This window comes from Carlito syrichta, unplaced genomic scaffold (genome assembly GCF_000164805.1).
Source record: "Carlito syrichta isolate Samal-C Ts95f unplaced genomic scaffold, Tarsius_syrichta-2.0.1 Scaffold311032, whole genome shotgun sequence".
NCBI classification, from domain to species: domain Eukaryota; kingdom Metazoa; phylum Chordata; class Mammalia; order Primates; family Tarsiidae; genus Carlito; species Carlito syrichta.
Genome location: NW_007255128.1, coordinates 351,115 through 361,123, shown reverse-complemented (window position 1 = coordinate 361,123; position 10,009 = coordinate 351,115). Strand labels below are relative to the sequence as shown.

General features: G+C 44.0%; 1 protein-coding gene across 3 annotated transcripts; it reads left to right on the top strand.

Annotated features, from left to right (window-relative positions):
* The first annotated feature begins 375 nt into the window (after positions 1-375).
* On the top strand, positions 376-8,106 carry RBM15 (RNA binding motif protein 15). Of its 3 annotated transcripts, XM_008068480.2 has the most exons (3): positions 376-3,712; positions 6,968-7,076; positions 7,733-8,106. In XM_008068480.2, exons 1-3 carry the CDS (start codon positions 853-855, stop codon positions 7,776-7,778), a joined length of 3,015 nt encoding a protein of 1,004 aa, XP_008066671.1. In that variant the 5' UTR covers positions 376-852; the 3' UTR covers positions 7,779-8,106. The 3 variants fall into 3 exon arrangements, with proteins under 3 accessions (XP_008066671.1, XP_008066673.1, XP_008066672.1); XM_008068482.1 differs by lacking the exon at positions 6,968-7,076 and having other exon boundaries at positions 771-3,712; XM_008068481.1 differs by lacking the exon at positions 6,968-7,076 and having other exon boundaries at positions 853-3,716.
* Positions 8,107-10,009: the final 1,903 nt, after the last annotated feature.

Below are 10,009 nucleotides of genomic sequence, written 5' to 3'. Positions count from 1 at the left end.
AGCTTTTCCAGGCTGTGCCCGCCTTGGCCAGAGGGACTAAGATGGTGTCCGCGCGGCGCCCCGGGGCGGCTTCCGGAGGGCCCGAAGCCACAGGTAGGACGCTGGGGAGCCCAGGACGGAAGTTCCGAGCCCCGAGGGCCGCAGCACAGCCGAGCGTGCCACGGGACCCAACAAGCGTCTGAGGGGTGAAGGCCGGAAGCGCGGGGAGGCGGGGCTGGCTCACGGTCACCGCTCGCGGCATCGAGGTGGCGTCGCACAGCAAGCGCGTGCTCTAGACTTTCACCTTGTCAGCCGCCTCGGTATGGGGGCCTACCCCTTTAAGCGAGTGATGGACAGTTATTTCGACCTATCGACTTCCTCATCAACCTCCAATCAGATTTAAACTTCTTTCGGCCGCCGGAGGAGTTGGAAGAAGGGGGGTCAAAAGAGGGAGCTCTCCTTCTCTCGCGAGATGGCTGTGAGCCGGCCTCTCCGGAAAAAAAGACGCCTGAACGGATAGCCAGACTTCCCAAATAGTGTGTTAAAGGACGGGGTCCCAAGCCAATGAAAGGGATGAGGAGGTGGGCTCGCTGCTTTCACAGCGCAAGAAGTACCGTTACAGGGCCTTCTTCTTGTCCAATCAGCGCCTCCAGACTTTGGGTCAGGTGACCACAGAGTGCCAGGGGCGGAGCTACAGCCTGGCGCGAGAAACCGTTAAGATAGACAACGAATATAACCAATGAGATACTCGGACTGAGACATTGGGAGCCCAATACCAGTGGTTGGGCGGACGCCTTCCTGGAGCGCGGGGAGATGCAAAGACAGACAAATACTTTTCCCAATGAGAGCGTAGAACAGAGAGCGAATTGACCAATGAGGGCTGCGGGGCGGGATCCTTTGCCGCGGCGGAGTCCAAGATGGCGGCGTGCGGTTCCGCTGTGTGAAACGAGCGCGGGGCGGCGGGTTAATCAGCTCCGCGGAGACGACCTCCGTCGACCCGCGACAATGAAGGGAAAAGAGCGCTCGCCTGTCAAGGCCAAACGTTCCCGTGGTGGTGAGGACTCGACTTCTCGCGGGGAACGGAGCAAGAAGTTAGGGGGCTCTGGCAGCAATGGGAGCAGCAGCGGAAAGACCGATAGCGGCGGCGGGTCGCGGCGGAGCCTTCACCTGGACAAGTCCAGCAGCCGAGGTGGCAGCCGGGAGTATGACACTGGCGGGGGCAGTTCCAGTAGCCGCTTGCATAGTTACAGCTCCCCGAGCACCAAAAATTCCTCGGGCGGGGGCGAGTCGCGCAGCAGCTCCCGGGGTGGAGGCGGGGAGTCACGTTCCTCTGGGGCCGCCTCCTCAGCTCCTGGCGGCGGGGACGGCGCGGAGTACAAGACCCTGAAGATAAGCGAGCTGGGGTCCCAGCTGAGTGACGAAGCGGTGGAGGACGGACTGTTTCACGAGTTCAAACGCTTCGGTGATGTAAGTGTCAAAATCAGTCATCTCTCGGGTTCAGGCAGCGGGGATGAGCGGGTAGCCTTTGTGAACTTCCGGCGGCCAGAGGACGCGCGGGCGGCCAAGCACGCCAGAGGCCGCCTGGTGCTCTATGACCGGCCCCTGAAGATAGAAGCTGTGTATGTGAGCCGGCGCCGCAGCCGCTCCCCCTTAGACAAAGATTCTTATCCTCCGTCCGCCAGCGTGGTCGGGGCCTCTGTAGGTGGTCACAGGCACCCCCCTGGAGGCGGTGGAGGCCAGAGATCACTTTCCCCTGGTGGCGCTCCTTTGGGATACAGAGACTACCGGCTGCAGCAGCTGGCTCTTGGCCGCCTGCCCCCTCCACCTCCGCCACCATTGCCCCGAGAACTGGAGAGAGAACGAGACTACCCGTTCTATGAGAGAGTGCGTCCACCATACAGTCTTGAGCCCAGGGTGGGAGCTGGAGCGGGTGCTGCTCCTTTCAGAGAAGTGGATGAGATTTCACCCGAAGATGATCAGCGAGCTAACCGGACGCTTTTCTTGGGCAACTTGGACATCACTGTAACAGAGAGTGACCTAAGAAGGGCTTTTGATCGCTTTGGAGTCATCACAGAAGTAGACATCAAGAGGCCTTCTCGTGGCCAGACCAGTACTTATGGCTTCCTCAAATTTGAGAACCTAGATATGTCTCACCGGGCCAAACTAGCGATGTCTGGCAAAATTATAATTCGGAATCCTATAAAAATTGGTTATGGTAAAGCTACACCCACCACCCGCCTCTGGGTAGGTGGCCTGGGACATTGGGTGCCTCTTGCTGCCTTGGCCCGAGAGTTTGACCGATTTGGCACCATACGCACCATAGACTACCGAAAAGGTGATAGTTGGGCATATATCCAGTATGAAAGTTTGGATGCAGCTCATGCTGCCTGGACCCATATGCGGGGCTTCCCACTTGGTGGCCCAGATCGACGCCTTAGAGTTGACTTTGCAGACACTGAGCATCGTTACCAGCAGCAATATCTGCAGCCTCTGCCTTTGACTCATTATGAGCTGGTGACAGATGCGTTTGGACATCGAGCACCTGACTCTTTGAGGGGTGCTCGGGATAGGACACCACCCTTGTTATACAGAGATCGTGACAGGGACCTTTATCCTGACTCTGATTGGGTGCCACCCCCACCTCCAGTCCGAGAACGCAGCACTCGGACTGCAGCTACTGCTGTGCCTGCTTACGAGCCACTGGATAGCCTGGATCGCAGGCGGGATGGCTGGTCCTTGGACCGGGACAGAGGTGACCGAGATCTGCCCAGCAGCAGAGACCAGCCTAGGAAGCGAAGGCTGCCTGAGGATAGTGGAGGCCGGCATCTGGATAGGTCTCCAGAGAGTGACCGTCCTCGAAAACGTCACTGTGCTCCTTCTCCTGATCGCAGTCCAGAATTGAGCAGTAGCCGGGATCGTTACAATAGTGACAATGATCGATCTTCCCGTCTTCTCTTGGAAAGGCCCTCTCCAATCAGAGACAGGCGAGGTAGTTTGGAGAAGAGCCAGGGTGACAAGCGAGACCGTAAAAACTCTGCATCAGCCGAACGGGATAGGAAGCACCGGACAGCTGCTCCCACAGAGGGAAAAAGCCCTCTGAAAAAAGAAGACCGCCCTGATGGGAGTACACCTAGCACCAGCACTGCTTCCTCAAAGCTGAAATCCCCATCCCAGAAACAGGATGGTGGGACAGCCCCTGCAGCAGCAGCCTCTCCCAAACTCTGTTTGGCCTGGCAGGGCATGCTTCTCCTGAAGAACAGCAACTTTCCTTCAAACATGCATCTGTTGCAGGGCGACCTCCAAGTGGCTAGTAGTCTTCTTGTGGAGGGTTCAACTGGAGGCAAAGTGGCCCAGCTCAAGATCACTCAGCGTCTCCGTTTGGATCAGCCCAAGTTGGATGAAGTAACTCGACGCATCAAAGTGGCAGGGCCCAATGGTTATGCCATTCTACTGGCTGTGCCTGGAAGTTCTGACAGCCGGTCCTCCTCTTCCTCGGCTACATCAGACACTGCCACCTCTACTCAGAGGCCGCTTAGGAACCTTGTGTCCTATTTAAAGCAAAAGCAGGCAGCCGGGGTGATCAGCCTCCCTGTGGGGGGCAACAAAGACAAGGAAAATACCGGGGTCCTTCATGCCTTCCCACCCTGTGAGTTCTCCCAGCAGTTCCTGGATTCCCCAGCCAAGGCACTGGCCAAATCTGAAGAAGATTACCTGGTCATGATCATTGTCCGTGGTGCGTCCTAAAGTCCATGTGTAACTTGTATTTACTACTTTGATATGGTTCCTGTTTTGTGATGTGTAATGGGATACAGCATCAGATGAAATTTTCTTTTTAATTAGCTGTTTAGTTGTAGCTTTTTCTTTTTTATATTTTTATAAATCTTTTAAAATAGAAGCCAGGAGAGTTTAGCTATTATTTTAAGTGAAAGGGATGCTCTGAAGGTAGCAGGCAGATGGATTTGCTTTAATTAGAAGTTCCCACCCTTATGAGTAACTTTTTTCCTCTTTTTCTTGAGTTTTTTTTTTTTTAAACAACCTTGAACTTTAAAAAATCCTCAAAGTTACAAACCAAAATTTTGAAAAGTCAGAATTTGGAGAAGAGTTCACTACTGTGTAAAGATTGTAATATCCACCTAAAAAATGGCTTGACTGGTGTATAGGTGAATAATTCCTTTACCAGAAATGTTAGTTATGTGACTGAAATTTGATCAGGGATCTCAAAAATGTATGCAGGTAAATTGTTTAGCAGTGTAATTATTTTAATCAGGTGTTTGACTATTTCTCTTAAAATAGTTTATTCCCAGAGAGTCTGCTTGAACATGCATTTTTTTATCATTAGTTCTTGAGTTTTGTATCCCGTATATGCACTTTTGGTTTGTAGCTGTAACTGTTAAGTAAAAATTGAAGACTATGTTACAAACCATATATGTCTTATGCTTACACTAGTATGCAAGAAGTGAGTAGGTGCTTTTAAAATCAGAATTCTTTGGTCAGTTATTGGTGTGTGGTGGTTTTTTACTGACTTTGTTTCAGAATGGTTTAGCAGGTACAGTTCTAAAATGTGCATATTTCAAAACTAAGTGTTCTTCATCAAAGATGAGTTTTTGTATCCATTCAAATTTCTGGTTTCAATAATAGAAAGAAGAGTTGTCTGCAGGCTCATAGTCATCTTTTGTTTCAGTGGGCATTAAGCAGCCATATCTGGATTGCAGAAATTTTTAAAAGTCTTCATAAAATGCCTCTGATGTGCTCTTTAAAAATTTTGCTTGTTCTTTTTATATCTGAACAGTAGTGGTGACATTACAATATTGAAAATGTTTTGAATATCTTTGAAATTTGATGTTTAATATTTTTACTTCTGTCCAGCCACAGAGAAGTGAAGTGTCAGTGTAGGAAAACCCTTTCTTATTGTTTTATTTTCCCAAACACCCAGAATTAATACAAGCTCATTTAACCCACGCTTGCAATTTGTTTTTTCAAAGCTGAGGATGATAATGGACTTCTGGTTTTTCAACAAGGGCTTTTACTGCTTAACAGTAATGAATGATTTTTTTTCCCCACTTTTCTCCTCTTCCCCCACTACTAGTATGTCAGGTCATTAGTATGTTTTTCTCCCTTGGTGTAAATGCTGAAGACTTCAGCTAAGGCCCTTGTTATTTAATTATTTTAATTAGAAACTTTAGGATCTTCTGGATTATGGTCATATTTCTATTCTGTGAAAGTGACTCGGTCATATTTCTATTCTGTGAAAGTGACTTATTCAAAGCCTGGCAGAACCCAACTGTTTTCTTTCTGTTATCAAAGCTGGTAGTTTTGAAATAGCACCAATAATAACCCAGGGAAATGTCATGTAATTTTTATTATTCATTATAACAGGTGTCTAATGCATGTTAGCACGAAAGCCTCATCACTGCTGTGTCATCCCTTTTGGTTTTCATTATGCATTAATAATTTTTTTTAAGTTTGGAGGTTTCTTTTTTGTTTTTGTTTTTAAACAAAATACTAGCCATTTTGAGAGACGGAAAATACAAGGCTGTGAGCACAAGGGTCCTTGGTGTGCTCATAGGAAGAATACCTGAAATCCTCCAATTAAGACTGATGCTTTTTGCTTTCAAAAAGCAGTGGTTGGCATGGAATAAGACACCTGGTTCAGTAACAAATGCAAGTGTAGAGCCTGTGCATACTTGGGCTCAAAGTACAATTTGTGGCTAGATACATTTTTCCATCTTAAATCTCACTAACCATTAACTTTTGAATATCTTTTGATAAGAGGGCTGGGCAAGTGATTTTGCTCTTTTGGAGAGTGAAGTCCATGACATCAATTTACTGTAATGCAAAGTATGTGTTTTTTCCCTTTTTCTTTTTTTTAAGTTGGTATGACTATGACAGCTTACTGAAGAGTACAATGGTTTTTGCTCCATGTTTGTTAGAATCCTTATCTTACATTGCTGCTTTTGTTAGATCTGGGCAATTTGTGCTTCAGTGTTTTTGAAACAATGGCTTAATACCATTTCTAAATGTATGTATTATAAGAAATGAATGTTTAGTTTGGTGCTTACCTACAGGGTGCCATAGTCCAGATGAACTTGTTTGTGTTGCCCATTCTACTGTGCCAGGTTCATAGTATCTGTAAAGTATCTACTTAAACCTTCAGAATTTGAATGAAAGAAAAGTCTAAAGCTGGTTCCAGTTCTTATTAGCCAGAATTTCATAATCCCAATGTTGGATGTTCTTTGTAACACCCAATTTTTTCTATCTTTTTTTCTTTTAATTAATTTTAATGTAGTTGATTTTTCTGAAAGTCAGTTAAAATGAATGGAAAGAAAATTTCTTTAGTAGATCATTTAATGACTTATTAAGTATTACTGGTAAAAACATGAAGATAATTAAGACTTTTAGATCACAACTTCAAAGTTTATGGAAAATTAAGCAGTCACTCTGCACCTAGCCAATAATCGACCTAATTTTTTGGTCTTGTTGATTCTAATTGGGATTTCTATAAACAATTTTCCACGTGAAAATTTAAATTTCTGGTTTAAAATGTATACTTTGACTTTTAGCTTTAAGGATTACTTCTTAAATTGTTCCATCTTCTGGCTGGTAAAAGCTTTTGTCACATTTTGAAGGTAAAATAAAAACTGGCCCTTGTTGACTCAGATCATTTGAGGTATAGTAATAAGAGTCAGGTTTTTGGTTATTACTTTCAGATTCAGACATTGTTTAGGTTTATTTAAAAACTATTTCATGAGCAGGTTTTCACTGACAGTGCTTTTTAAAAATTTTGAAATCTACTTCTTTAGTCAGTGAAAATGCTCATTATACAGGTATAGTTTGAACCATGGTTTGGGTCAATATAGGAACCATTAACCAAAAGCTCTGTGGTAACAGAATTCGGAAATCCTCTTGAGAAGAGGGCCCTAATGACCTTTTATGTGAAAAAAAAGTATTGGAGATAATTACTGGACAGTTTTTCCTGTCTCTGCCACAGTGTTTGGTTTTGAGGTAGGAGTTAGGTATGAGAGCAACGAGATGAGGAGTGGAGCCGACCCTGTCCTAGTGGTTATAGTGATGTCCCTAAAGGGAGAAAATGATTTCAGGTAACCACAGTGGAATGTCAAGCTTAATGAAGAGCTTTATATGTATGATTTAAACAGAATTGAAAAGTAAGCATCCTGAAGTGTTCTTTGGCTGTTTAGCAATTATCTGTATGAGTGTTTTCTTAAAATAATGGCTGCTATCTTTGGTAACACAGATGAAGGTGGATTTTTAAATGGCTTTGTATCTTGACCCCTTTCTACAATAATGGAGTAGTCTGCGTTGCTCCATATACATTACAGAATGAAAATAGATGGGGTAAAATTTGACTAAATGTCACCTTTTTAAAGTTTCACTTTTTAAGTTATGTTTAGAATATATTGACAGGTTATACGTTGTGAAATTGCTTTTTTCTGAAATATTTTTTTACTCAGTTACGTGAGTCTAATGGATATTTCCAGCCCTATAATCCTTAATTGCAGTCTTTAAAAAAAAATCCACCCTATCGTTCTACTTGTTATTTGTCTATTCATACAGTAAATTCATTTCAAGGTTTGTGCCAGTGGGTATTATTGGTGCTTTTTGAAGTCGAGGTGGACTATCCAGGAAGGTCTTGTTAATGTTATGTTCATCTATAATGGCATAGGGAAAATATATATATATATTTTTAATACTGTAAACATTTGTACTGAATAACCTTTTTTTCCCCCCCTGCAAGCAAAGCTGGTGAACAGCGGATGAAGATATGGAATTCAAAGCTCTAATGGACCTTTTTGAAGACAAGTTGTGGCTTATGTGGAGTTTACATGGGCCTCTGATGGAAGAAAGCTAATCTGTTTAGTATTTGTGCATTTTACTAAAATGGCAGCTTAAAGTTGTGTATCTGCTATTGTGATGCCAATGCCGGTGTTTTAAGTGGAAAAAAAAATGACCTCTTTGCTTTGTGCTGTGTACACAAGATTTCTGGAAAAGTAAAGAAAAACCCTTTTTATGGCTCACACAGCTTAAAAGTAGCTGTCACTCAAACGTGCGCTCACAGTTGAGCTGCTTTTGTTTTATTCTAAATAAATTGTTTCTTTTGAGGAAAATGTTTTTCTGCCTGGAAGTGAATTGACGGCAAACCTTTGACCCCTTTGTTTGCAGCCGAGGGGGTACTTGCTGCTGCTCAGATCTTGTATGTCTTGAGCAAGAAGCAGGGAGACCATCAATTTCATTTTGACTATCACGGTGTGTCAATTCTGAAGGATCACTAGTGTTACTGTGACCCCCTTTGTTTGCAGTGAAGGGGATCATTTGCTTCTCGGTCCTCAACGTGATGAGGAAATGGTGCTGTTGGCTGGCACTCAAGAAGCCGGGGCAAGCACCCTAAGCCTCACCACAATGCACGAGTCGGGGGCTTTGCTGGTTTGAAGAGCCGGAGTTGCTGAAATTTAAGTTTTGATTTATTTTGTTCACCCATCACGTTTGGCCTTAGTTTCATTTTTAATTTGAAGAAAAGTTTGAAATTGCTTTATCTTGCACTTAACATTTGCACCAAATTGCCAAAAGAAGGAGAAATGCTCCGTTTGCTTTTTAAATGTTAATGATGATGTTAATAAAGCCTTTCCTGACACACTTGAGGAGCTCCTCCGTCTCCAGGGGCTTCTTACCAGAGTTATGCAGTGATGGGTTTTAGTTCTGAATGGATGAAGAGTTCCTGAGAGCTAGCGTTTGTAATTAGAACCGTTACTTGGTATCTGTGCCTTGTTTGACCTGTGGTTCCACATGCCTTGGATGTGCATGCACCGTGACGGTTTCATAGGTACGAACGCACACTCAGGCCCAGTCACTTCGGTTGGTAGTACAGATTGTGAGGAAAAAATGGAGGCATCCTTAAGGAGGAAAAATGTTTGCCTTTAGTTCCTGCATTATCCTGTACTGGGGCTCCTGAGCTTTGGAAGCCTGTCCCCGTACAGGAGAACAACTCCCCTGTTTGCAGCAGGAGACTTCGGTGCACGGTGACAACGCTGGAGTTCAAGAGGAAGCCAGCAATGCTGCACCATTGGCTTCAGACACCATTGTTGTTGTTTGCCAGTTTTAAACTTAACTAGTTGCAGACGAAGACCACCTTGAAATGCAGGCTTGTTGGGCTTGTTTTGAATTTTAACCTCGGATGGAAGAGCCCTAGTGCTGTCTGTCTCCATGCGGGATGATGATTGCTAGGCAACAGGTGATTATCATCAAAGGATGCCACGTTATACTCTGCAAGGTGGTGTTCCAGTGGCAAACAGCTGTATAAACTCTTGTAAAAAGGTAAGAGGGTTTTTTAGAGGTCAAAATGCATTATAATTAAGAGGGTGAGGGCTTTGAATGTTTTGGGTCTGTTTCTCTTGATGGAAGTCTTACAGCACTCTACTGCCATTACTGGCTTCCTTCTTCCCTCACCAAAGTGTGGTATTTACATAAATCCAGGCCAGAATTTTTGTTCTGCTTGATATTTTTACTTCTTAATTTAATGTTTGAAAAATGTTTTAATGTGGGAACCAAAGTTTTAAAATCTCAGTTACGAATTTGGGACCTGGTGGCCTTGATGTCTTTTAAGGTTTTGACATTTTCCATTAACTTTGGTCTTCTTCACCTTTAGTTGTGATTTAATGATGCAGAAGGACTTAACTTCTATAAAAATGTTGTTTACAAAAAAACACTAAATTATAACCTTCAAAGTTAAGAGTATTATGTAACAACAATGGAAGTATGCTGTCAGATTGGAAATGTTAGATATTTTAGCTAAAATGATTAGTTTTTTTTTCCTTGTCTCATAGAGATTATAAAATTAGGCAACCACAACTTTAGGGAAATTAATAGGCTGTGTTGAGAAAAGTGTGGGTTTTGTTGGTTCTTAACATTTTCCTTATCTATTTAGTGTTACCAGCCTTCTGATTCCATCTCTCCTCCACATTAATCAAGTGTGAGGCTTTGGCAGCTTATCACAAGCACAACTATTTTAGTATATAAT

Excerpts from the sequence above, each read along its gene's own strand:
- RBM15 (XM_008068480.2), top strand. The coding sequence starts at position 853 with ATGAGGGCTGCGGGGCGGGATCCTTTGCCGCGGCGGAGTCCAAGATGG. Across the intron at positions 3,713-6,967 it reads GGTCATGATCATTGTCCGTG|TGTTTGGTTTTGAGGTAGGA; the intron begins GTGCGTCCTAAA and ends TCTCTGCCACAG. Across the intron at positions 7,077-7,732 it reads AAGGGAGAAAATGATTTCAG|CAAAGCTGGTGAACAGCGGA; the intron begins GTAACCACAGTG and ends CCCCCCTGCAAG.